Source organism: Lagopus leucura, unplaced genomic scaffold, assembly GCF_019238085.1.
Source record: "Lagopus leucura isolate 7727_CA_CO unplaced genomic scaffold, USGS_WTPT01 Super-Scaffold_100027, whole genome shotgun sequence".
NCBI lineage: Eukaryota > Metazoa > Chordata > Aves > Galliformes > Phasianidae > Lagopus > Lagopus leucura.
Genome location: NW_024962278.1, coordinates 6,446,589 through 6,473,021, shown reverse-complemented (window position 1 = coordinate 6,473,021; position 26,433 = coordinate 6,446,589). Strand labels below are relative to the sequence as shown.

Below are 26,433 nucleotides of genomic sequence, written 5' to 3'. Positions count from 1 at the left end.
AACAGATCCCACAGAGAGCGGGGGGGAGGTTGAGGTAGTCCTGACAAGGGCTTTGTAATGTGCTGCAGCCACATCCCTCTCATCCCTAGTCCCAGGGCTTGTCACCCCCAGTCCATCCCCCCCAACAGCTGTCATGAATCTGCTCTCACCGAGTGGGCTGTGCCATGGGAAGCAGAGCTGCTGTGTGGCCACCACCGTTAACCATGTGCTGTCTCTCTCTATCTCTCCTCCCTGCCTCCCGCTGTCTCCAGTCCTTGGGGACCCTCTCCCCGTACTCGCAGGTAATGGCACTGCAGACCTTCATCATCCTGCTGTTACTATGGGGCTGTGCTGAGCATCCCCTGCCCGGTGCCAACCCGAGGTTGGGGGACATAGGGACCCATCCCAGGGGACTGCTCCTGTCCAGCCCCAACTGGACACACATGCACTCAACAGCATCCTCAGCCCAGGATGCTTACCTCATCTCTCACCCTCAGCTCTAACCTTCCAAACCTCTCCTTGTCCCCAGGACATCTATGAGAGCTTTGACATCCGGCAGAGGCGAGCCTCCAGCCCTGGCTACATCGACTCCCCCACCTACAGCCGGCAGGGCATGTCCCCCACCATCCCGAGGTCCCCCCACCACTTCTACCGCTCAGGTGAGGATTTGGGCTGTGGCTCCAAGGACCCCTCTGGTCTTGGCCAGGGACAGAGGAGGAGCGATGGGTGCAGGTGGTGACCTGTGCTGCATGCAGCCTGTAGTTCTGCCACCCTCTGTGCAAGCCGCAAGGGAAGGCTGAGGGGGCTCAGAGCTGAGGATGAAGGTGGCCCCAAGGTCCAGCAAAATGTAGAAGAGAGCAGCCCACTCAGCTGGCGTGGTAGTTCTGGGGCTGTGCATGGAGCACTCATGCTGCAAGTGCTGCTCTGGATTGCAGAGCTCAGCTGGGGAGGAACACGCTGTGTCTGCCCGCTCTCCTGGCATCTGGAGCTCGATAGGAATGCACTGCACAACCTGAGGCAGTGTGTCCAGAGATGCTGCCTCCTCCACCATCCCTGCACCGCACCACTCACCACTGCATCACGCACAGCCTTCCTCTCACCAATGGTGCTGCCAATGGAGCACTTCCACATCTGTCTTATCAGAAGATGCAGGGCATCTGCTCCATCATGGCCCATCCTGGACCACATCACCCTGTCACCTCACTACACAGGCCATCCCCTGCTCTTCTAACACCGCTGCCTTTAACACCTGTTTTCTTCTGCCTCTTGTTCTTTCTCTCGGTCACTTTTGGCTTCTTCTGCTCGGCACCACGTAGGCACAGAGAGTGGGCGCAGCTCTCCCTACTATAGCCAGTTAGATGTGAGGTCTTCTACTCCAACCTCATACCAAGCACCCAAGCATTTCCACATTCCAGGTAGGCTCTGGAGCCCCTGGCCCAGGGGAAGCACCGTATGTGTCGCATGCCCGCATGTGCCATCCCCTGTGTGCTGCATGCGTAGCTCCACCGCCTGCCTAGAGCCAGCTGGCAGCAGGATCTACCCTGGTAGAGGCCATCCATAAGCAGGACCTGCAGCTTGAACCCTCCTCCTCCCTGTCACCACCCAAACGTCTCAGAGCCTTCCAGTGTCTGCTTGTCCCCTTGTCCCCATGCCCACCCTTCCTCTACCTGCACATCTCAAGGAGCCCCTGCAGAGGAGCCATCCTCTGCCCTCTCCCCCAGGACCATGAGGCAATGCGTGTCAGCCAGGGGCCGTTCTGCTCTCCCCCTTAAAGATGATTATTTTATACTCCCCCTAGGGCCCGCCGCTCCCTCCCCCCAGGCTCTTCTGGGCTTGCCAGCTGCCTGCTGCCCTTCTGCAGGGATTGCAGGGGGCCACCAGGTAAGGGCCACCACCCACTCCCAGAGCCCACGGGGATGGGTCAGAGGGGGGGCAGTGGGCGGGAAGCAGGCAGAGCACCATCCATCCCCTGCCCTGCAACAGGCACTTCCCACCACTCTGTCCCACCATGGGACCCCCAGTGCCCAGAGACACCCTGCACCACAAGGACACCCTGACCACACTCCCACCCCATCCCCCCACCCAGCAGGTCGGTGCTTTATGGATGGCCCCCTCAACCCTCCGCCAGCTTGGCACCAGGCGCTGGCTCGCTTTCCCTCCCAGCTGGCTCTTCTCTCTCTCTGCTGCGGAAAGAGGCTTTGGCTGAGTTTGTTGTGCCCCAGGTAGCTCGCAGGTGGTTCTCGCAGGTGTTCTCCCCCATGGTGCCCAGCTGCAGGCTGGCAGGGCCGGTGGTGCATCTGTGCCCCCCGTGGTGCATGCTGACCGGGCGCTCGCTGCATGGCACTCATGCATTGCCACCTGCCCAGCTGCGGTGGAATCCAGCCTGGATCTGGCTGGATGCTGGGGCTGCACTGGAGGCTGCTGCGGGGCAGCATCTCCTGCAGGACCACCGTCCTGCCCCCGCTGCAAGCTCGCACTGAGCTCCTCTCCATGCTTCTTTCCTCCTTTCTTCCCTTTCTCTATCCAGCTGCTGGTGAGAGCAACATCTACAGGAAACCTCCCATCTACAAGCGGCATGGTCAGTCTACAATCTGGGAGCCAGGCATGGTGGCTCTCAATGTGGGTGATGGATAGGGGCATGGTGGGAGATGCAGGCAGGAGTTGGGGAGCGGGGCTTTGCGGATGGTAATGCTGCTTCCCCTCTGAGCAGCACAGTACAGGGCACAATGCAAGGAGCAGGGTGGAGGGGAGGGCTGCTAGCCATGGGGCATCCTTGGGAGGGGGAGTGAGGACACAGGGGGGTGGCAGAGGGGATGAGGGTGACACCAGGAGTCAGAGCAGCCCATGTAAAGGGCTGCAGATGGCGATTTGCAGTTACACACGGAGCCCTGCAGGAATAACATAGCCCATCCTGGATGGCTGCTGCATGTTGAAATGCACCCAGGAGGCTGGGGAGGAGGAAGCCTGGGATGGTTCATGGCTCTGCTGGGCTTGTACTCTCTCTGCTTGCTGACATGTGTAGCTGGGCTGCAGATGCCTGAAGTAGTAACTGTGTCTCCTCTCTCTCTGCGGGCTCCCTTTCCCACCTGCCTGCTGCCTTGCTGTCTGCCTGCACCTCTGCTGTAAGTAGCTGCTGTCGGTGAGGTACCCTGTGCTTGGGTGGTGGGCTCTGCCTGTACCTCCCTTCCCCTGCTGCCTCCAGGACAGTCATAGAGGGTGGCTGGAAGAAGCCAGGGGCTATGCATGTTCTCAGTGCCCATCCCCCTACAAGTGTCCTGGCCTTGGGACTGAACCCCTTCCCCAGCTGCTGGGGTCCCCCCCCTGCTCTCCATGGTGACCCGTTGGCTGCCCCAGAGGGACTGTGCCCTCCTCCATCTCTTCCTGCATGAACCCTGCTGTGTGCCTGTGCAGCCATAGCCCTTGGAGAGGGGACAGCCTGGGGACATGGTGCTGCTGGCACTGAGGCTGCTGGAGTGCCAGACCCTGCACTGGAGACCATTGTCTGCCACTGCATCCTTGTTTTCAGGAGGTGTCAGTCATTTGAGAATGGGTTATTTCCAGCTCTGCTCTGAGCTCTCCCAAACACAATTTATTACAAAGTGCTGGGAAGAGAGGAGGGTTTGCTTTCATCCTGGTGTGGAACTTTTATAAATGTGATGTCCCTGTTACAGCTCTCCATTCTCCTTTTGCAGACAACGTCCCTGCAGCCACCAAAAGCAAAACCAGTGAGGACATTGCACAGACATCCAAGTACAGCCCTGCCTACTCCCCCGACCCCTACTACCACTCCGAGTCAGAGTACTGGTCCTTCCAGGGATCCCCCAAAGGTAACAGCCATCCGTGGCACTGCGGGAATGGAAAACCCACAGAGTTTCCAACCCACATCACCCTGCATTGCACCTGGACCCAAAGATGGGGTTGAGCTGAGATACGTACCAGAGTGACCCCCAAATCCCAGCAGTCCTTGGGATCTGTCTGTCCCTGTGCCTCTGGGGGCCGTCTCCTGTCTCTGCCCCAATCTGACCCCCACATGTCTCCTTGCAGCCCCCCGAGCCCGGCGGTTCTCATCAGGAGGTGAAGAGGATGGCTATGAGCGGGGCATGCACAAGGTAAGAGGTTTCCCTGTTCGAGCCTGGTGGGGTGGTCACTGAGGGTGGCAGCGAGTCAGGAAGACACAAAGTGCGTCACCTCTTTGCCCAGAGGTGCCACGTGCCCTGGGATGCTTCCCAACCAGCACTGCCATCTCTCTGCCCAGATCCAGAGCGGCATCGGCAGGCTGATCCTGAGGGAGGAGATGAAGGCGCGCTCCAACTCCTACGCAGACCCCTGGACCCCGCCCCGCAGCTCTGCCAGCAGCAGAGAAGCCCTGCACACGGCTGGCTATGAGGGCTCCCTCAACGGCTGTAAGCACAACTGTCCGCCCCTCTGTCCCATGCAGGAAGGGGCTGGGAACAGGGGATGCACCCAGGAGACCCCTTTCTTCCGGAGGCTCTGTGCAGTCCCCATGCTCTCATGGGGCTGGGACTGTGTGGGGATGCCTGGGGAGCTCTGAGGAGGACCACGGGATGGGGGGGATCTCTGCATGGTGCAGAGTGCTCAACCCTCTGACCCTGGCTGTTCTCCCCTTGCAGCCCCCCGGATGCATTACCTGGCTGACAGTGGTGAGTGTACCACCCCTCATCCTTGGGGCATGGTCCTACCCAGGTGTGGAGACCAGAGGCTGAGAGCTGAGCCCAGAGAGCCATGCTGGGATTGGAGAGGTGTGGGGAGAGGAAGGAGCCCTGTGCTGTGCTAGGGCAGAGCAGAAGGGAAGAAGATTTTGAAAGGGGCTATTGAGATGGAGGAGGGAGGGCTGCCATGGGAGAGAAACACACTGGGAGGAGTTGGAAAGGAGACAGAGCCAGGTGAGTTTGGAGCTGGACAGAAATGAAGAAATAATGGAAATTCAAACAGGCTGTGAGCAGCTGGGTTGGGGAGGCAGGAACACATCTGTGCCATGCATGGGAGCAGTGGCCGAGGAGATGTGTCAGAAAAGGGGAGGTATGGGCATGCAGCAGTGCTGCTGGGTGCATTGGGCTGGCCCTGCAGTCTCACTCATGCTTCGTGGTGGTTTCCTTCCAGATCCCCTCATTTCCAAGTCAGCCTCTCTCCCTGCCTACAGGAGGAACGGGCTGCACAGGGTGAGTGCCTCCTGCTGCTCCCTTCTCTGCATCCCTGCTGCCATGCCTGGCTGTGCCAGTCCCAAATAACCCTCAGTGGGCACTGCCAGAGAGCTGTGCCTGCCCCACTGCAGGTCTCAATCCCTGTCCTGCAGCTCACATTGCTTTGCTTCACACCCTATAGTTTAGGAGACCTGGGCTTGTCACTTCCCTGTCGCTTGTGCTTCAGTTTCCTCACTGCCAGGCATGGGGGTGTCTTCCCCTTTTGGGGACATGAGAGATGCTGTGCTGGGAAGAAGACTGTCTGGAGGGGCCCCTTCTCACCCCTCCCTCTCTCCTTGAATCCCTCCCGCAGCCGCCCAGCGCGGAGCTTTTCCACTACGACAGCACCAACGCCGTCAACTGGGGGATGCGAGGTGAGGCTGTGGGGCAGCAGGCAGGGTGGGGGGCCAGCGGGTGCCGTGGGGCTGCCGCCCCACTGCAGGCAGCTCCAGAAATGGGATCTAGACCAGAGGGACTAAGGGCAGAGATGGGGGGGTCCCCGCAGCCCGGGAGGGGGCTGCTGGTGGGAGTGGCTCATGTCTCTTGTTTTTTTTTGTGTCCCACAGAGTACAAGGTAAGATGGCTCCCAGGCGTGACTGCCACCTGGAGGTGACACCCAGAGGAGGTCCCAGAGAGGTGCCCCTGTGTGCCCAGACCCTGTTAGGGAGAAGCTTTGCCCTCTCCCTGCCTTCTTCCCCCTCCAACCCCATCCCGACAGCCCATCCTGGCACTGTAGGGCTCCCAGCAGAGCTTCAGCTTCCTGCCTGAGTCCCCAGCCCTGTGCTAGGCAGCAGTGTCTCCCTGGCGCGAGGCAGAGGTGGGTGGCTGTGCTCGTGCTCCCAGCTCACATTCACCTCTGGGTCACTCCTGGCTTTGCAGAGCGAGTAGCAGAACTCTGATTCACCGTTTCAGAGCCACACAGGTGGATTAGGGTCACACCAAAAGCAAGCCACCTTCTACCCTGTCCCACCAAAGCCCTGCTGTGCTACTTAAGCCCCCCCCCAAAATGTGGCAGGGCGAGGCATTGTCCTGGTGCCCCATTGCTGGCTGTAGAGAGCTGCCATGGTGCTGCTGTCCCTGCGCAGATTTACCCCTATGAGCTGCTGCTGGTGAAGACAAGGGGAAGGAACCAGCTGCCCAAGGATGTGGACAGGACTCGGTTAGAGGTGAGGCATCTTCCAGTGGACACATCTCCTTGGGGCTTACCCTCCCTGGCCCACGTGGGGCAGTGAGGGGGGCTCATGGGCACGCAAGGAGCATCTCCTGTGCGAGCAGAGCTGCAGACTGCAGTCCCCTGTTGCACCCCTTTGGGGGGGTCTCACTGCCAGACCCCCTCCAGCTGCAGCCCTGCACTGCCATCAGCCTGGGATGGTGGCCCTGGCCCAGCAGCTCCTCTCTCCGCAGCGGCACCTCTCCCAGGAGGAGTTCTACCAGATCTTTGGCATGACCATCGCCGAGTTCGACCGCCTGGCCCTCTGGAAGAGGAACGAGCTGAAGAAGCAGGCGCGGCTGTTTTAAAGGCATTATAAATATATACATACCTATAAATATATACATAGAAAGATCTCTATATTGCAGCTCTGTATGATTCTCAGTACTGTACGTGGCAGAGGCACCCTCTGCTCCCCTGAGAGTGAATTGGAGTCTCACGGATAATTCTGTGCTCTTTGTTTCTTTTTCTTCTCGAGCTTTGATTCTGCATCCATCTTTGGGGGCTTCTGGGGGCTGAAGGTGGCAGGGTGGGGGGGTGCTGTCAGTGCTGACCCTCTGCAGCAGCCACAGCTCTGGAAGCCCTGTGCTGTGTGCTGAGGGTGGGAGTGGATGTGGTGACAGCACACCGGTAATTGCTGCTGTCAGCTTTAGTGCAGCAGTAATGAGCCAATTGGGTTTATAATGATTTCACCCATATAAACTACAGCTCCCTAAATCAAGCTCGGCTGTTTGGGGCTATGAAGAACTTCCAGCAGCAGTGCAAGAGATAAAGCCTGGAGAGGCCAGAGCTTCAGTTAATTCATAATAATAATGCCACAACAATGAGAAGCTTTTAATTTTCAAAACATTTTCTGAACATTAAGTAACTGTTCCTCACCACTCCCAGCACAGCAACGATAGGATAACTGGGCCAGAGTCCCGGCACACACCTTTGGGACAGCAGCCAGCCAGCAGCACCCCATGGGCTGCCATCGCTCAGGACGTGCTGAGTGACTGCCGTGACCCAGAGAACAGCGGATGCCTCACAGCAGCTGCAGTGCCCACGGTGCTGCTTTGGCTGTGCCATAGGGATGGCTGCGCCCTGTGCCCATAGCCCGGGGCGACCCTCTGGTTTGAGAGGGAACTGGGGCTCTGTCCCAAGGACAGAGACGAACGGGGGCACATCTCTGCGGGGCTGTGCGCAGGGGGAGCAGGGCTGGGCTGCTCAGGGGACCAGAAGGGGCTGCCGGCTCTATGGTGCCCCGCACTACAGGCGCCAGTTCTCGTCGGGGCACAGAGACAGCGGCAACGCAGGGCCGAGGGACGCCAGGAGAGAGCGAGCACGGAGAGCCCCGGGAACGGCGAGGCGAAGCACGGAGCTCCGCACGCGGCTCCGGAGCCGCCGGCACCCGGCGGGGCGGGGCAGCATCCCTGCGGGCGCGGCTCAAGGCGGGGCCGTGCCGGTGCTGCCCCGCGCCGAGGGAGGGGCGTTGCGGGACCGCCGGCACCGCGCCGCCACTCGCCAGTCCGCTCCTCCCGGGGCGGCCGCCGCTGCCCGCGGTGGGGACCATGGACCGGCTGAGCGGTGAGGGCACGGCGCGGGCGGCGGCACCGGGCGCCGCGGGGGAAAGGGCCGGGGGTCGATGTGCGTCGTCACCTGAGGCTGGGACGCGGGCTGGCGTTGGTCGGGCGGGCGAAAGGGCAGCGCCTTGCGGGAGGCTGTGCGGGGGATGAGCGCTCGGTGCGCTCGTCGAGGAGGAGGAGGTCCCGCGATTGAGGAGAGGGAGTTTCCGCGCCGCGGCCGTGGCACCGAGCGCCCGGGGCTGTCGGGTTGGAGCCGGACCGGCCCCGGTGCGGTGCCTGCGCTGCGGGGAAGGAGCGGCGTGGTGCTGCCCGTCAGTGCCGAGCGCTGCCCCGGGGCTGTGCGGCAGCAGGTAGAGGCGTGGGGAAGCATGCACGGGTCCCGGCCTTGGTTGGTACCGCAGCAGTACTAATGATGCCGGGGATGTGGCTCTGCAAGGCAAAGTCTCTGTGTGCGCTGCTCGGGGTCAGCGCCGGAGAGACCCGAGGGTCAGGAGTTCCCCCTCCCGATGGAAAAGGATGGGGTGGTGTTTCCGCAGTAGAAATGTGATGTGAGGAGTTCGAATCTGGGGATGCAGCACGCAGTGTTGTTGCTCAGTACATTGCCTGGCATCACAGGAGAGGACAGGAACAGGGACAGCCACCCCTTGCAATTCACCCAGCCCACCTGCCCCGCAGTGCTGGCTTTGAAGGAGGCTGCTGCTGCAGGAGGCCCAGAGGAGGCCCAGAGGACCTCATTGATGGGCAAAGGGGAAAGCTGTGCAGGCTGCTGGGAGGATGTCCCTCCTGTGATGGATGTCTACCCCCACATGATGAGCACTGAGGGCTCCCCACATCGTGGGGAGGTGATGGCATGCTGCTGAGCCCATACTGGCTTAGTAGAGATGAGCCCAGACGTGGCACAGGATGTGCATGGAGAGGTCCTTTTCCATGACTCCTGCATGGAGGTCCACTGCCCCAATGCCTGCCATACCCCACTTTGCAAAGGTTTCCCCACTGAGGCAGAGCTGTGCTGCTTCTTTTACCCCCTCATAGGTGCCTTCTATGGTAGTGGTGGAAGTGCCCGCTGCTTAACTTTCATTGTGTGTAATGAATGGCTGTTGGCACTCGGATTGCTTTTTGCTAATGTAAACCTTCTCCAGACTTTTCTGCTCATCACCAGAGCCACTGGATCCCTCTGAGGCTGTAGCTGTGCAGGGAGGGCATGGAGTTTTGGTGGATGAGGGGCCTCTGACTCAGTCCCCAGCCTCTCCATACTCTCTAGCAGCTACTCAATGCTGTGCCAATGGAGAGCTATGGATGTGCCTGTGATTTGGGGATGCTCCACACCATGAGCCTTGCTCCAGCTGGGCTGTACTTGCTTCTCCTCATTAATAACTCTTCTCTGACCTTTTGTGCCAGAAGAATTTCAATCTTGCACCATATCTGTGGTCTAAATCCAGTGAAGCCAGCAGAGATGTGTCAGGGATAAACTTGGCTCCAGCTCACCCACAAGAATGGGGAGGCATTGGGCTAGGAGGGAGGGAGCCAGGCTCATTCCTGACCTGCTGCCTGAGCCCCACATGCAGCCTGGTGAAGGGGCGAGGAGCTCTGAGGCCAGCTGTTAGCACCAGGCAAGTGCCGAGCTCTCCCCCGCATTGCAGCCATTCCTTCCGCTGGAAGCTGAGCTGCCTGGTGGCGGGGTCCTGTTTATAGCCCAGGGAATGGGGATGAGCTGGGCTGCCCCAGTGCAGGCAGGCAGTGTGTCATTGCCCCATGCAGCGGTGGGGCTGCTGGGCAGGGTGGGAAGCAGTGGGCTCATGCTGTGTTAGCACCTTCCAGGCAGTGAACCCAGGGATTCCTATCGCATGGGACTGCCTGGAAACCTGCCTCTTTCCAACGCTTGCTCTTGACCTGGAAGTGCTGTTTTCCGGTGGAAATGTGCTGAGCTGCATGCTGACGTGCCCCGTGCTACACAGCATACAGCAAAATGCTGCCTGCAGGAGGGCCGGCACTCCTCATCCCATCCCAGGAAAGCTTTGTATGAGGTTTTGAAGTTGTCTCATCCTGAACAGTTGGAGGGCTTTGTAGAGGAGAACAGGGAGTGAAAGCTGGGCTCGGCCCAGTGTTTGCCTGTTGTTCTGTGGCCAAGTTGCTTGCTGGGACACAAGATAAGGGTTTTGCAAAGTGGAGGCTTGAAGTGGTTTCTGACATCCCAGACTCACGTCCTAATCCTTTAACTCTTCCCTACACCAGTCCAGTCTGGCACAGCTAAAGGAACGAGTATTTCCTCCTGTGTGGAAGGAATCTTTTTCCCATGTAAATTAATGGCAAAACTGCCACTTCTACACAACCTGTATGGAATATCCCTCTCCCAGGGTAGGCAGCTTGGTCAGAAAATCCCTGAGGAGCTCTGCATTGTCCCTGCTTCACACAGCAGCCTTGGCATGAATAGTGCTGGGCCCTGCCACCCGCAGCCTGGACACTGCCATGGCCAACAACACCCGGCTGTCATCACCCCCAGCTGCCAAAAGCAGTGGCATCATTCAGTGAGCTCCAGCTCCTCTGTGCTAATGATCTGCAGCCTCTGTGGCAGGGAAGGATGAACATCTCTGATTTGGTGGGCCCACCCTATGGAACCTGCCTCGGGTTCTTCAGCCTCTTCGATTTTTGCTTCTGATAACACATCTCATCAAAGGAGGGCTTTTGGCAGGCAGGGAAAACACTGGCATTTCGTAACAGTTTGGAATGAGCGCAGATCTTTGCTGGGAGGAGTTTCTATGTTCAAAATCTTTTTTTTCTTTTTTTTTTTTTTTTTTTTTTTTTGAAGTGGGTTTTGCCTGCATGTGATCCTGGAAGCGATAGGAGCAAGCTCTGGGCGCCTCTGTGTGCTCTGATTGCTGGCAATTAGCAGGAGAGCTCCGGGGAGGTGTGTGAGGAGCAGCCTGAGCAGTGGCTGTGGTTTTCTCCTGGGTGCTTTTGAACATTTGACCCAGCAGACTCACCGATGGCAGAGCAGCCCATTTGTGTCTCACTGTCTGGCAGGTTCAGCCTCCATGTGACACAGTGCCAGTGTCATCTTATGCTTTTGGAAACTGAGGTTGTACAGGGCAGAGCCAGAAGTAGGAGATGTGTGGGAACAGGTTTGATAGCTGGCTTTTGTATGCCGAAGCTAAAAGCAGGTAGGGTGAACCAGTCCCAGCACCAATGGAGACATCAGCACTTTCTGGGCGGTCACACTGTCCTGTGTGCTTGGACTTGGCTTTCCCACCATGCTGCACTGGCTGTCCCGGCTCCACTCCTGCCTTGAAGGGGTTAAGTGGGTAGGAAATGCTGCAGGCTGGTGGCCTTGCTGCTGCACCTGATGCTCGCCAATGGAAGGAAACGGAAGGGCTGTTCTCAGCTGAGCAAACACGCTTATCCTGCCCTTGAGGATGCTACGGCAGCACGGCTCCGGCCCCCAAAGTGCAGAGACCTTATGGGTTCCCCCATGGTGTCCATCCCACAGGGCTGGGCAGGGCTGGTTCTGTGGTGCTGACTTCATAGCAATTTTGCCCCTATGGGATTTTTCTACCCCTGCTGGTTTTCACTCCTTCCACCACCTCCAGAAGAAGGTGTCCCCATCATGCAGCATGGCTGGATGCATTCAGAGAGGCAGAGCTAGCTCTGGCTGATTCCCCATCCATCCCGTTCCTGCAGCTCCTGTGTCCCCCCACCCTGCCCACTTCTAGGGGAGAGTCCTGTGTCCTCTTGTATACAATGGCACCATGGCACTTTTCCTTTAAGAAGCACATCTGCTGTATGGAGCTTTGGGGAAGGGTGATGCCTAGGACACAGAAAGCTTCCATCCATCCGTAGGGCTGGGATGCCCATTCAGGAGGTGCCTGCTGTGTCCCCTGCATGCAGGGTGTGCACCAGGCAGTGCCTCAGCCACCCTGTGCTGCTCTGTCCCACTGCTGGGGCCACTCCTGGTGTGGGGGCACGGCAGCATCCTGCTGCTGCTGCAGGGCTGGTTTTGAAGAGGCCAATGCCAAAATTTTACTTGGAAATAGCAGAGTTTATTCTGGGTTCTGGCTAATCCTAACATCTCTCCTCAGCCTGAAGCTTGTTTTTATACATTGCTCAGCAGGTCTTGCCCCTGCCCGACTATTCCTTTAAAAGGGCATCTCAAACCTCTCTTTTCCTTTCATTACTTAAACACGTTCTCAGCCAGCAGCTCTTATCAACCCAGCCCCACTCCCTGCTCCCGGACTCCCTGCAGAGCATCACACCGATTGCTGAAATGTCACCCCCTGAGTGCAGCCCTGTGTGCTCACAGAGCTGTGTCCTTGGCACTGGGCTGTGCCTGAGCTCAGGGAATTCTCACCCAGAGGCTTCGCCGTGTCCCTGTACCTTTGTTTGCTCACCTTGCTTCACTCAGCAGTAAAAGAAGGTGATACACAAAACTCTGGGGTCAGGGCAGACGCAGCCTCATCGTTTCAGAGGGGAAAAGTTTGCTTTGGGTGAGCTAAAACAAACCTCCACAGTCTTCTCCAGGAGATGGAGAAATGTCAGCGCGGAGGGGGCAGCCCCTGGTAGCATCCCTAGCACGGGGCACCAAAGGGCTCCTTATCTGCTTCGGTCACAGGAGGTGGTTGGGGGTGATTCAATCATTCCCATGTTAATTATTACCTCTGCAGCTCACGCTGATGGAGCCGTTCTGCTGTGGTTCAAGCGCTCTGGTGATCACATAGCAGGCAGGGCATGGGCCTGGGGGGGCTGAGAGAGGGGGCTCAGGCAGAGCGTGTTTGGAGCATGATCTGAGCTCCCCTTGGGCCGGGCTCACAGCTCAGCTGCTGGCTTCTGGGGTCACTGAGAGCAGGGCTGCCAGATAAGGCTTTCAGCAGAGCTATTTATATCAGGGAGAGAGCTGCTGCTGGCACATAGCTGGACCAGGCACAGGGCCCTTCTCTCAAGCTGTGCTGAAAACAGCAGTAGCAAACGTGTGCCGGTGGTCAGCACAGCCCTGAGTGCCTGGGGTGCACGTTTCAAAGGGTAAAGCATTCCCTGTCTGCTTTATCTCCCTGGTGTTTCTCCCTTGGTCGCAGTGCTGGAGCAGGGCAGAGGGCAGTGAGCTGTGGGCTCCTTGCTGTAAGATGAGAATGCAGTGGTCGCTCTGTTGGTGGGAACCTCCTGTCCCCTTGAGCAAGCATGTTGCACGTTCAGCTCCCAGCTCCCAGCCTTTCAAGGCTATCAGCCGAGGATACTAAATACTGCAGAGTTGTGTTGATGAACTCCCCAGAAGATCTGTGCCCCTGCCTTGCCCAATGCCTGGCCGCACAGAGTGCTGCAGGTCCTGCAGGTCCCTGCTGCCTGCAGTGCAACAGGCACTCAGGAGGTGTGAGCCGACTGTGCTCAGTGCTGGGGGTGCTGCAACCCCTGAGCTGGGGTGCCCTAAGGTGGGGGTTAATGGCTTTGGGGGTGGTTGGAGAGGGGGTTTGGGGGCACAAAGGAGGAGCCCGAAGCACTGAGGCTCTGGCTGCTAGAGCTGGAAGTGGAGACACTGCCCCCACCCACCCCTCTCAAGGGGCCCTTGTTCACAAGGAGGAGATGATTCATGGACATCAAGCGGCCCCTGAGCAAATCTTCCACTGTTATGGGATGTTTCCAGAGCATGAATGTGATAATTAATGGCTTGCTTTTCTCTTAAACCCTCTGTGCTGCAGCATGCCAAGTTGCTGGGTACGCACTCAGGCAGGAGGGGACTTTCCAGGCTCTCCTTGCTGCCAGCCCAGTGCAGCTCACCCTGCGCCCGCCGGGGGCTGAGATGCTGCAGGGCCTCAGGCAGTATGGATGTGGAGGAACAATGGTGGGAGCGCCTGCCTGCTGCCCTGTGGGAATGTGGGAAACAGTCCTGTGGGAATGGGAACGGCCCCCCAGCACTGGGCTGGGAGGCTTCAGCCTTCCTTCCCTCAGAGCTGCTCTGAGTGCTCAGTGCCGCTGCCCTCAGGTGCTGCAGTGGCCCCCTGCCCTCCTGCACCCCACCCTATTTCTGGCATCCCAGGAGCTATAAACATCTGTTTACTGCCAGTGACGACTCCAAGCAGGGCTCCTCCACAGGCAGAGCATCCTGGGGCCCTGCCCACGCCAACAGGAAGGATTTATTTTTGCTCGGTTTTTATTTTAGCTACAAACAATGGCCGTCACTCCCAGCATCCGATTTCCCCCGGCCCCCCTCGCCCCCAGCCTCCACCTGGTGTGGGAGGAAGCGGGGCCTGGAGGGGACAACAGAGCCACGGGCTGAGTCCCTGCAGCGATGTTGCAGTGCTGCTCCCTGGAACTGTTCCCCCTCCTCGGGGCTCCTTTGGGCTGTGGCTGCCAACCAGCTCTGCTCTGCAGCCACACGTGTGTGGTCTTATCTCTGCCTCTGTGGCAGACAGTCCATGTACACGGAAACTGCTGCGTTAGCTTGGCCGGAGACTCTTCTTCCCCTTCCTTCTTCTCCTCTTCCTCCTCCACTTCCCTGCAGGTTGCTGATGCAAGAGCTGCTGCTTGCTCCTGTGACTGAGCAGAGGCTGAGGAGAGGGGACATGCTTTGCAGCTGCGCCCAGAGCCTTATCTCCAATCCAGAGGACACGGTTTCCCAAGAGGAATGTGTTCACAGGGTCTAAGAATAGAGCTGGCCTGGGCACGAGGTGGAGAGTGGTGTGGGGTGCTGCTGTGGAGAGAGGCACCTTGCTTGACGCTGTTTGTGGGGTGTACTGGGATGCAGAGCAAGCACTGCCTGCTGACCTGAACAGCAGCAGCAGCATTCTGGTGGTGTTGTGAGCATCATTCTTGTTGCTGATGTCCAGACCTCCTGTCCCAGGAGTGCTGACCTGTGTCTTATCCAGCCCAGCTTAGCTCATGCTAAAGCCATCTGCCTCCATAGCTCCCAGCCCTCTCAGGCACAGGGACCTCTGACATCTTCCCATCCCTGCTGCAGTAAACGTGGAGATCAGCACATCTCCATTGCAAGGCTCCGTATCCTAGGATGCCTGCACGCAGCACAGAGAAGTGGTCTGATGGTGTTTGGGCTGCAGGAGAAACTCCAGCAGCACCCAGCAGATGGGACCCTGTGTTTGCACTGCTGCTTGGCAGCAGGGAACATGGGCTGGGCTCTCTGCGGCCGGTGCCCTACTCGCCCAAGGGTGGGCTGTGTGCTGGCACCAGATACCGAGCCCCTCTGTGCCATCCGTGCAGTGACCCGTGGGCAGTCTCCCCTGGCTTCCTGCAACCACCTCATTAACCTCCTGTGGGCTGGGAGCTGAACAAGTTCAGGAAATTAATTTCTTCTCTCCCTCCGCTCCCCCAGGCGCAGGCTCGGCTCTGTGCACCCGCTGCAGATCAAGGCCCCTTTGAGCGGCTCACCCCCCCACCCCCCCTCGGCTCCGGGGGCAGCTGTAACAAGGGAGATGCAGGGGACAGCTCAGCTGGGGAGGAACAAAGGAGCCTTCAGTGCTCTGCTTTGAGTGCTCGTTGGCCAAGGCGCTGCCTGCTCTGTGGCCCTTTGGCCCTCAGTTGGTCTGGTGCCCTGACACGGGTCTGAGAGCTGTGATGGGAGATGTCCTGGGGGATGTACCGTGGGCTGCAGTGTGCTGTGAGAAGGTGGCATAGAGCATGGTCCTTATCTGCTGAGCTGGGGCAGGGAGTGGGTAAGTGTCTCCCCAGGCGCTGGTGGGACGTCTTGCTTCTCTTCTCAGCTGCTTCCTCACTAGCCCAGCGCCCTGCCAAGCCTCGCAGCTGGATCCTGGCTGGCCGGAGCAGGATGTCTCACCTGGCAGTGTGTTTCCACCATTTCCATTCTGCATGCATCCTGGGAATGTCTGCCCCTCTCCCCTGCATCAGTGGAAAGGAAAAGCAGTGGGAGCTGAGCACCCACCCACCTATGTGCTGTGTGCTGTTTTTCCAGCTCCAAAGCTTAAGCAGCAGCCCTGGTCCCACTGTGCTGCCCTCTCCTTCTCCATGGGCTGGGAGATGCTGCCCATTCACTGGTGCTCACCGCCCTCCTTGGGGTCTGCCTGTGGAAGACGGGCACTGGCAGAGTCATGCTGAAGGGCTGTGCTGGTGTTTGGCTTGGCGCTGGGGAGGAGGAGGAAGCAGAAGGTCTGTGGAGATAGAAGACCATCAGCAGAGGCAGCAGGATGTGAGCTGCATCCTGCCTGCGTCCTGGGGAGCGGTGCTTTGGAGCTGGGCATGCTGTCCTCTTGCCTGGGGGGACTGCCTTGGCTGGGCACTGATCAGCATCAGCTGCCTCACGCTGGGCTCCCCTTTGGCTGAGGGATGTTTTGCTCACCCTGGGAAACATCCCCTCACCGCTGCCTGGCTCTGCACTGCCCTGCAGCCATGAGGCAGACAGTCCTTCCTCCGAGCACCACTGCTGTGTCCCTGCAGAGAAGTGATGGTCCAGCAGCGCACCCAGTGGCTGTGTGCTCTGTCCATGAGGCATGCACTCTGCTTTCCAAACATCCCATCACTCAGCACGTCCCAGCTGCCACTGCGGTCCCCTCTGGCCTCTCCTCTGTCCCTGCAGACCCACAGCCAGCTGTGGGGCCACCCCAGCTGTGCTCTGATGATGTTCAGTTGCTGCCAAGATCTCACTCACACTTGCATTGAAAGAAACAGTTGTTTTTTTTCCCCTCACTGTCGATAGCCTCCAGAGCCACAGGTTTGTTGGCATTCTGAGCTGGGCCGTCTAGGTGCTGGATGCTACAGGTGCTACCCACGTAACACAGGAGCTGGGCTTTGTCTCCAGCTCTGTTTTGCTCAGCAGAAATCAGGAGAACAGCCTGGGAGCTGCACACTGGAGCAGCTGAGGAGCCCATCCCAGCTCTGTTCTGAGGCTCTGGTTACCGGCGGGGCTCTGTTTCAGACCATGGGCTGAGCAGGGCTGGAGGTGCTCTGCAGGCAGCATGGGCACAGTGAGGGGTGCTCAGAGCCCTGTAGTACATCGGGGGATGAGCAGAGCTGCTGCCCAGCACTGTGCCTGCAGCAGGGGTGCTGTGTGGCAATGCCTTCCCTTCCCTCCTCACCAGCGTGCCAAATACTGCCTGAAGGGATTATTTTTTTCTGTAAGCCTGCTCTGAAATTCAAGCACACGGAGTTGTGTTACACATGGGTGCAGCCTTGCAGCAGCACACAGCAGGTGTGCATCAGGCGCCCCATCCCAGAGAGGGAGCACCAGCAGCCGTGCTACACTGTAGGTGGGACAGAGGTGTAGTGTTATCTGCATGGAAATATTCACGTGCTGAGCCCTTTGATAGCAGTCCAGCAAGCTTGCAGAGCTCAAGTTTCCACCCACAGGCTGCATCCCAGCGTCTGTGTGCGGGTGTGTGCAGAGGGAGCACGTGTGCACTTGGCAAACAGCCGCGAGCCCAACCCAAGATCTCAGCCCCATGGGGGTCTTCCATGTGTCGCAGCCCTTTCTGCCTTCTCTGAATCTTTCTGCACATTTATTTCAGCACCTCTGGTGTTGCCCCTGTGCTTTTCATGCCTGGCTGTGATGTGGGGGAGAATGTCCTCAAGGCAAAGGTTGATTCAGTTCCTGAGCTTGTCACAATTTTGAGCCAAAAGTTGAATCAAAATGTGCAAGATTGGCTTGGAAAGTGCCCCATGCCTCCCATGTGCCCTTGTTGTCCCAGCTGCCTCTTCTGCTGAGCCTCTGTTCTGTGTGCCCTTCCCCACATGCAGAGGGGCTGTGGGTGAAGCCCAGCATCCTGACATTGCTACGTTCATGGGCTTTTCTCTGCTTCCCCCAGTGCTGGACCAGCTCCTACCAGAGCTCAGCATCCTGCTCAAGCTGCTGGACCATGAGTACCTGAGTGCCACAGCCCAGGAAAAGAAGGTGGCTGTGTCCTCCATCCTGCAGAAGCTGCAGCCACCCACAGGTCAGTGTTCCACTGCCATGGCACCCAGTGGCTGTCCCACTGGTACCGTGTCTCCAGCCTGCTCTGTGGCCATGAGTTGGCATATCTAGGGGGCAAGAGGTGCTGGTGCCTGGCCATGCTGCCCAGCTCCAGGCTGAGCTTCCCTCCTCACTCCCAGGGAAGGACACAGACTTCATGTATGTGAACACGGCCTCCCTGAGCAATGGCACCAGCTTTGTGGAGTCTCTCTTCGAGGAGTTTGGTACGTGGGACCATCTCAGGATGGTGCTGGGGTCTCACTATCAGGTGCTGAGCTGGGCTCCCAGCTGGCCATGGGGGCTCTCAGGGGGGCAGGAGGGAGGCTAAAGCTGTGTCCTTGTGCCCGGGGAGGGCATTGTCATCCTGGGCTCCTGTTCCTGCTGCCCCATAGCCATGCCCATGGGTGCTTGGCCTGGAGCTCCCTGGGGACATGGATGCCCAACTCTAGGGTCCTGCTACTCCCTCACCCTCTTCGCTTCCTCCCAATCCAGACTGTGACCTGCGGGATCTCCGGGACATGCAGGAGGATGATGGGGATACTGGTGACAGCATCGGTGTGGAGCTCGCGAGGAGCCAGCCAGCAAAGAGCGTATGTCCCAATACTCTAAACTCTGCACCAGCACAGGGAGGTGGGACCTGCTCCCACCTCTCACACCATAGTCCCTGCTGGCCCCTCGGGGATGCATGGCCTCTCATTCGCTGGTGTTTCTGCCACAGGTTCCTGCAGACCCCCCTCCGCCTCTACCTACCACCCCCCCCACCTGAGGATTACTATGAGGAAGCGCTGCCCCTGGGCCCGGGCAAGGCCCCCGAGTACATCACCTCCCGCAGTGAGTCCTGCTCCTGGCCGCATCCCACCTGCCCCACAGCCAAACAGGCAGAGCCAGACCCTCCTGGTGAAGGAAGCCACCCGCACTGCACTGCACCCACTTATTTCCCGTCCCATCCCACCATGCTGCTTTGCACCAGGCTGTTTGCTCCTTGGTGGGGAGGGAGCAGTGAGCAGAGGTGACAGCCTTGGTGCCTGTGTGCGCTTGCAGCAGGTGGACATTGCTCTGCCTGACTGCAGGCTTACCCACAGCCCTGGCCATCCTCTGCTTCCCCTGCAGACAGCTCCAGCCCCCCCAACTCTATCATGGATGGCTACTATGAGGACGCAGACAGCAACTACCCCGTCACCAGGATGAACGGGGAGCAGAAGAACTCTTGTAGGTACCTGGGTGCCCTCACCAGGCAGGGAAGAGCTTCAGGAAAGTGGGCGTGAAACATGGGCTCAAGCAAAACTGAGTTGCTACGTGCTGAAGGTGCAATGCGGCTGTGCCTGGCTGCAGCGCTGGCAGGAGGGGAGGCACCGAGCTTTCCTGAGCTGCTCCTCTCTGCTGCACCAGGAGCCTTTAAAAGTGTAAGACTTGCAAAGAAACAAGCCAGCCCTGGGGCTTGGACAGGAATGCCTGGGACTGGGTTTTGGCCTGCAAGCATCATGAGTAATGTGGAGTGGAAATGGGGGACATAGGAATAGTGGGGTCAAAGCAGCAATGCTTTCAGAGCAGGATGTGGCGCTGCTCCATCTGAATGGGGTGACTTGCCTACTCCCTTCCAGACAACGACTCAGATGCCATGAGCAGCTCCTATGAATCTTATGATGAAGAGGAGGAGGAGGGGAAAGGTCAGCAGCTGACACACCAGTGGCCATCAGAAGAAGCCTCCATGAACCTGGTGAAGGACTGTAGGATTTGTGCTTTCCTGTTGCGCAAGAAGCGCTTCGGGCAGTGGGCCAAGCAGCTCACCATCATACGGGATGGCAAACTGCTGGTGAGCCCGGTGCTAGTGGGGCACCAGGGGTGGGAAGAGACCTGCAGGTGGGCTAGGGGGAGGTCAGCAAACCCTGCTCCAAGACTGCGACCAACCAACAGCACATGCAGGGGTTGCTACTTCTTCCTCTGCATGCAAACAAAGGGCTCCTTGCTTTTGGGGCCCCTTGGCTACCGAAGGAAAGGGAGAGGGCATCCTGCAGCCCTGGTATTGTTGAGTCTCTGTATAGCAGAGACACAGCCACCTCCATCTGTGCCGTTGGCTGCAGGGTTGCTCATCCCTACCCACCATCCTGGGCATGGATGCATCCAGCAGCATCAGCTGAGCCCTGCTTCCCTTTGCTTCTCCCAGTGCTACAAAAGCTCCAAGGACCGGCAGCCGCATGTGGAAGTGCCACTGAGCACCTGCAATGTCATCTATGTCCCCAAGGATGGGCGACGCAAGAAGCACGAGCTGCGCTTCTCACTGTCTGGCGCTGAGGCACTGGTGCTGGCTGTGCAGAGCAAGGAGCAGGCTGAAGAATGGCTGAAGGTAGACTGCTGCCTCCCCCTTGCTCACAGCCTCCTCTGGCTGCCCTGGAGAAGAAGAAAGGGAAGGGGGTTTTCCTCTGGCTCTTATCAGCCATGGGGACGGCTGGCTAGCTGCTTCCCAAGCTCTGGGCGGCTCCTGTGCCGATAGCCTGAGCCCCTCACCAGGGAGTGGAGTGGGGATGTTTGCTCACCCCCTCCTCTTCCTCGTGGCCCTTTCCTGTCTTTGTTCTGGATGTGGGAGGCAGAGAAGGGGCCATCTCTGCTGCGAGCCCTGTGCTGAGGAAGGGGCTGTGCTGCCTCTCCTGCAGGAACTGTGACATGGGAGACAGCGGGGTGTGTAGTGCTGGCAATGTGATTGTGCAGATCCCAGATCCCTCATGTCCAACCCTCTGACCATGCATCTCAACAGCAGTTGTTATTTGGAAGGGGCCTCAGGCAAGCAGGATTTGTGTCCCAAGCAGGGCTCATGGTGGGCAGTAGAGCTGGGTGCTGCAGAGACCACAGTGGCCAGCTGGGCTTGGGCTGTGCAATGGGAGCTTGGCAGTGTGGGGACAGTTGCCTTGGTCCCCAGCCCATTGTGAGGGGCTACTCAGAGGCCTTTCTCTGCAGGTGATAAAGGAAGCAAGCACTGCAGGAACGAGTGGGATGGAAGTCCCCATGTCCCCAGTGATGCCCTGCAAGATGGATCTGGATAAGGTGATGTTTTCTGGCTGTGGCTGAGAGGACAGGGACCGGCCCATGTGCCATGTGGGGCTGGTGACCTTCCATCCTCACAGCAGGTCTGCAGGGCCAATGGGCTCCCAGCGCAGAGTGCATGTCCCAGCCCTGTGCTGGAGGGACAAAAGCCCATGTGTGGTCATCGCTTGGGGCTGGGCAGAGGGATGCTGCTGAACCATTGCCTGCTCCACTGTTCTCCACAGAGGCTGTCACAGGAGAAGCACACCTCTGACTCAGACAGTGTGGCGACGGGTGAGACCTGCTCCCCCATGGCGCGCAGAGAGCTCTGCGAGAATGGTATGGTGAGATGGGATGTCGTCCTGGCCCACTGAGCAGGGACACTGCGATGGGTGCTGGGGGCTATCAGAGCTGTTCTCTTCCAGGGAAAGTCAAGAAGAGCGGCTTGGCTGACCTGAAGGGCTCAATGAGCCGGGCAGCAGGGAAGAAGATCACCAGGATCATCAGCTTCTCCAAGAAGAAGCCTTCACCTGAGGATACGCAGACCTCCTCCACTGAGGAGGATATCCCATGCTGTGGTTCGTGGGGCTAGGGGCAGAAGGGTCCTGAGCTCCCTTGTGAGGGGCTGTGGGAGCTCCCATTGAGCTGATGGAGAATTAGGGCCCTCCTTGGGGCTCCAAAATGGTGCTGAGACTCTTCTGTTCCCAGGCTACCTGAGTGTCCTGGTCAACCAGTGCTGGAAGGAGCGTTGGTGCCGCCTCAAGGCCAACACCCTCTACTTCCACAAGGACCGCACCGACCTGCGCACCCACGTCAATGCCATCAACCTCCGGGGCTGTGAGGTGGTCCCAGGACTGGGTCCCAAACACCCCTTTGCATTCCGTATCCTGCGCAATGGGCAGGAGGTGGCCGCTCTAGAGGTGAGCAGGGCACACCACCTCCCTGGGCACGTTCCTGGGAGGATTGTCATGCTGGGGGAGCACCTTGGAATCATAGGGAGACCTCTAAGATCATCTAGTCCAATTGTCAATCCATCATTGTCATGCCTACTAAATGGCCAGCACGTCCACTAAAACATCATTCTTTGGATGGAGCCCAGTCTGGAGATGCTCAGCCCCATTCGAGTGCTACCAACGTTCCTCTGTCCCGAGTTCACCTTTACTTGCTGTTCCGGCTTTTATTAGGAGAAAATCAGCCCTTTCAGAAGCCACCACATGGTGCCTCGCTTTCCCCTCCTGTGCATGCTGATGAAGCCCAGGGTGCCTTTATGGTGCAGGGATGTGCAGTGAGGAGGCCAAAAGGGCTGAAACAGGCAGCTTGCTGGGGGCTTGGGAATGCACGTGCTTTCTCTTTGATTCTCCTAAATCTTGCACACGTGCTTTGCATAGAGAGCCCTTCCCTGCAGTGAGGCTTTGTGTTTTGGAGTAGGAGTGAGGGTCACTTGAAGCCAGGCATGCTCCGCAGCCCCTTCTCTCTCCACAGGCAAGCTGCTCAGAAGACCTGGGCCGCTGGTTGGGCCTTCTCTTGGTGGAGACGGGCTCCCAGACCGCACCGGAGGCCTTGCACTATGACTATGTGGATGTGGAGACGATTGCTAACATTGTGACAGCCGTGAGGCACTCCTACCTGTAAGACTTTCCTCCTGCTGTGCTAAACCATGATGGGGTTGGATGGTGAGCCTCATCCTGGGCTCCTGGGCAGGGGCATGGGCTGTGATTGGGTTTTCTCAAGATCCCAGGAGATAGAAGGGACATCCCAGAGGCTGGCATTTCTTAAAGCAAGGCATCTTCCCTTGGGCAGGACTGAAATTAGAAGATGCTTTTTGAGAAGTTGTGGATGCCCCATTCAAGGCCAGGTTGGATGGGGCGTTGGGCATTCTGATCAAGTGCCTGATTTAGTAGTTGGCAACCCTACTCGTGGCTGGCGACCTTACTCGTGGCAGGGGAGTTGGAATGAGATTATTTCTGAGGTCCTTTCCAACCCAAGACATTTTATGATTCTACGACTGTATGATTCTTTAGTAATGCTGATGAAGAACCTAAGGGATATGTTTGCTTGGGTAGGGCAGCGTGAGCACTCAAAAGCTGTGTCCCTGCCCAGAGCTGGGAGATCAAAGTGCCCATTGTGGGGCTGGCAGGAATGTCCTGGAAAGGAGGCCGATGGCACAACCATCCCTCATCCCACAGGTGGGCCAGCAGCTCCCAGGACAGCCGGCCCGACTCCTCCCGCGTGGTGTATGATGATGTCCCCTACGAGAAGGTTCAGGTGAGTGTGACTCAGGGCTTCACCATGTCCCACCACTGTGGAGGAGGTGTTCTGGGGAGCCTTGGTGGGTTGTGGCAATCCTACAGGTGTTTCAGCATGCTCTCCTGTCCCCACCACAGGCTGACGAGGAGTCGGGACGGCCAGCAGGAGCCCAGGTGAAGCGCCATGCCTCCTCCTGCAGCGAGAAGTCACGGCGAATTGACCCGCAGGTCAAAGTGAAGAGACACGCATCGAGTGAGTGGGGGTCTGCAGTGGGACCCTCAGGATGGGGGAAGCGTGCAGCCTCTGTGTAGAGGCTGATCCCACCAAGGCATCCTGGGTTGAGCTGTGCCAGCCCAGTGGGACCATGAGAGGTGTCCTTGCAGCTTGGGTTGGGCTCAGGTGGGGCTTGCTTAGGCTGGAGCCATTGTGATGGGCTCTCCTTGTGCATGCAGATGCCAACCAGTACAGGTATGGGAAGAACCGGGCTGAGGAGGATGCCAGGCGGTTTCTGACAGAAAAGGATAAGCTGGAGAAGGAAAAAGCAGCAATTCGCAGTGAGCTGGTGCTGCTGCGGAAAGAGAGGAGGGAGCTGAGGGAAGCCATGAAAGGCAGCTCAGGTAGGTTGCATACTGTGGCTGAGGATGCTCGAAGGCACCCGGGTATGGTGGGAAGGACCGGGATGCAATGCAGGGCTGGCAGCGTGGCCGTGGCACCTGTGTCTATGCTCAGGCTTGGCTGCAGCACACAGCTGGGCCAGCAGCCCCATCTAGTGTCACTACCCAAGAGGATTGATGGCTGCCCAGCCCAGCAGCCTCAACCACTGAACGGAGCACTTGTGTGATCAGGAGTGAAGCTGCAGGACCTGGAGCAGCGTGTGGCTTTGCTGGAGGAGCAATGCCGGCAGAAGGAGGAGCGCCGTGTCGACCTGGAGCTCCAGCTGAGTGAAGTGAAGGAGCAGCTGAAGCAGTCGTTGGCAGGAGGGCCGGCCCTGGGACTGGCTGTGACCAGCAAGGCTGAGAATGGGGTACGCACCCCTTCTTCCTTGCTTCTCTGGCACCTGCAAAGGGGTTTGGGGTGGGGGCAAGCAGCACGTGGGGATGAGGGGACACCCCTGATATTTGTCACTTTGTGGTTAGAGGTGGGAAGCAAAGCACTGACCTCAGCTTTGACTCCATGACAGTTTGTGCTTTCTTGGCACTTTCTGCTCCCTAAGATTTGTAAATCCTTCTTATTCTCTTTTCCGCAGGAAGCTACAAACAAGCCAAATGGGAGCCCCCCTGAGCACTTGGTTCCCGTTAACAGTGCAGCTGAACTGAGAAAGAGAAGCCCCTCCATCCTTCCTGCCAACAAGGGCAATGTGCTGAGGAAGGCCAAGGTCCTGCTTCACTCCTCCTCTCCTCCCTGGCCCCCAAAGAAATCTCAGTTTTTCATCTTGTCCCCATATTTGACCAAGAATTTGGGAGATTGTGGATGGTCCTTACTCCAAACACAAGGGATGCTGCCTGGGTTGCATGTGGGCTGTCCCCTTCAGTGGCAGAGGCTACTGACATGAGCCTAGCCTGCAGGAGATTTGAGGGTCCCAGGGCTGGGTGGGCAGTAGTGAAAGTATCACCTCTTCAGTGCCCAGGGCAGCACTCACCAGCCTTTGGAGATGCTGGGGTGGTGCAAATCCCCCAGGAGGGAAGGAGGCCCTCAAAGGGCTTGGTGCTCATTTCTCCAGCCTCTGATGTCTCCTCATACCCCTCTTTTTCTCCTTTTCTCTTGCAGGAATGGGAAAAGAAGCAGACTTAAGCCAGGCAGTGGGAACACCTGCCAGGCCCCACTGGACACTGTGGCCTACTGAGGAGCTACAAGGCCCCTTTCCCAGGCGTGGGGAGAAGTGTCGCCTCCCTTGCCCCTGTGCTACAGTGCCTGCCACATGGGCAATACTATGAACTGTGGGGAAAGGGGCGGGAGGGGATTTACACAGAGTGAGGTGCTGGAGCAGGCTGCCCAGAGAAGCTGTGGTTGCCCCATCTCTGGAGGCACTCAGGTGGGATGGGATCCTGGGCATCCTGATCTAGTGGTTGGCAACCCTGCCCATGGCAGGGGGGTTGAAACAACATTATCTTTAAGGTCCCCTCCAACCTAATCCATTCTATGATGAGGAGGCAGATGGGGAAGAGGATTCCCTTGGCAATCAGGGTCACATACTACTGGGGAACCTGTCTCTGGGGGTCCTCCCGCATGGCCAGGAGCTTGGCACAAGGCATGTACCTGTGTGACACGGACAGTGTGTGGGACTGATGCAGCCATCGGATGCTCTGCTTCATCGAGATCCATGTTCTACCCCAGGGACATCAGAGGCCTGGCTAATGTTTTCCAAAGTGACTGGATTCTTTGGGGATTCGTGGCTGCCTGGACACTGGGGTTTATGAGCTCAGGACCTGATCCCTTGGACATGCCCATAATTCACCCTTCTCACTGCTCTCAGCTCCATGGGGTCTCATCTCAGGGTTCTTTGTGCCTCTGGCTCACTGTGTGTCAGCTGCATGTCCTCACTGAGTGCCTCCTCCTTGTCCTTCAGGCACACTTGCTTCCTTTGGGAACAAAGCTCAAGCATCAGCAAATTAACAGCAGGCATCTTCTGACCTTACTGAGCAGCACACTAGGCTGTAAGAGCTGAGGCTGGAGGCAGCCTGACTCCCCAACCCCGTGCTGCTTTCAGGGGAGCAGAAGGGCCTGGGACACAGTTTGCCAAAGCACGTCGTCAATGTGGAGCAAGGGGAAGTTTGAAAATAAAAAAATAAAAAGTGCTTTCCAGTGAGAGGACTGGAACAGAAAGGAGGAATGAGGGAAGGTAATTCAGCACAGGTAGAAACAGGGAGAGGAACGAAAAGGGAAGGCCCAGGCCGGTGTGCCAACGGAGCACCCACGGCCGCTTTGTGCTCACTGCTGACAGTTACCCTCTGCAGCTTGGTGCCCTTTTAACTCGGTCAGCAGCTCGTAATAAAACCACTGGCACTGGCAAAGCCCTCCCCTGGCTGCAGGGAGCGGACTGGTGTCGTTCCTCTTGCTTGCAACGGAAGGCCAGCGTGGCCTGGGGCCCCGCACACAGCGGCTGCGGGAGCAGCGGGACGGATCCTCGCGCAGCGCACCGCGGGCTCAGGAATGCGGGATCGGAGCTTCCTCCGGCTCGCCGCGGTGCAGGACCCGCGCTCGGGGCGCAGCGCAGCCCGCGGCACGGCGGCACCACCCGCGGGGGCGGGGCGGGGCGGCGCGGGGCGCGCCGGGAGCTGTAGTCGCGGCGGGGCGGCAGGCGGCCCGGGGAGCATG

The 26,433-nt window shown here is 58.4% G+C and overlaps 2 protein-coding genes across 13 annotated transcripts in view; both read left to right on the top strand.

Annotated features, from left to right (window-relative positions):
* The window catches only part of ABLIM3 (actin binding LIM protein family member 3), a 35,046-nt gene extending 28,179 nt beyond the window's left edge, over nucleotides 1–6,867 (top strand). For 2 of the 12 annotated variants that reach the window (XM_042880617.1, XM_042880616.1), the window contains exons 11-23: nucleotides 252–281; nucleotides 509–638; nucleotides 1,296–1,394; nucleotides 2,507–2,557; nucleotides 3,672–3,806; nucleotides 4,024–4,088; nucleotides 4,235–4,382; nucleotides 4,611–4,640; nucleotides 5,101–5,159; nucleotides 5,494–5,554; nucleotides 5,747–5,754; nucleotides 6,266–6,346; nucleotides 6,585–6,867. In XM_042880617.1, the coding sequence (XP_042736551.1) occupies nucleotides 252–281; nucleotides 509–638; nucleotides 1,296–1,394; nucleotides 2,507–2,557; nucleotides 3,672–3,806; nucleotides 4,024–4,088; nucleotides 4,235–4,382; nucleotides 4,611–4,640; nucleotides 5,101–5,159; nucleotides 5,494–5,554; nucleotides 5,747–5,754; nucleotides 6,266–6,346; nucleotides 6,585–6,698 (1,011 nt within the window). In that variant the 3' untranslated portion in view covers nucleotides 6,699–6,867. Of the gene's footprint in view, nucleotides 1–251; nucleotides 282–508; nucleotides 639–1,295; nucleotides 1,395–1,777; nucleotides 1,861–2,506; nucleotides 2,558–3,671; nucleotides 3,807–4,023; nucleotides 4,089–4,234; nucleotides 4,383–4,610; nucleotides 4,641–5,100; nucleotides 5,160–5,493; nucleotides 5,555–5,746; nucleotides 5,755–6,265; nucleotides 6,347–6,584 lie in introns of those variants that run through there. The other 10 variants (XM_042880618.1, XM_042880623.1, XM_042880621.1 and 7 more) reach the window with 10 other exon arrangements.
* Nucleotides 6,868–7,885: 1,018 nt separating this feature from the next.
* Nucleotides 7,886–25,163, top strand: AFAP1L1 (actin filament associated protein 1 like 1). Its single transcript, XM_042880650.1, is given in 20 exon segments — nucleotides 7,886–7,956; nucleotides 17,708–17,836; nucleotides 17,994–18,077; nucleotides 18,346–18,443; nucleotides 18,572–18,604; nucleotides 18,606–18,684; nucleotides 18,964–19,062; nucleotides 19,455–19,666; nucleotides 20,018–20,197; nucleotides 20,806–20,892; nucleotides 21,117–21,210; nucleotides 21,297–21,449; nucleotides 21,580–21,791; nucleotides 22,354–22,499; nucleotides 23,058–23,136; nucleotides 23,256–23,370; nucleotides 23,571–23,735; nucleotides 23,964–24,142; nucleotides 24,365–24,493; nucleotides 24,886–25,163. Coding segments are annotated over 20 exon segments (2,313 nt in total). The 5' UTR covers nucleotides 7,886–7,940; the 3' UTR covers nucleotides 24,910–25,163.
* The last annotated feature ends 1,270 nt before the right edge of the window (nucleotides 25,164–26,433 follow it).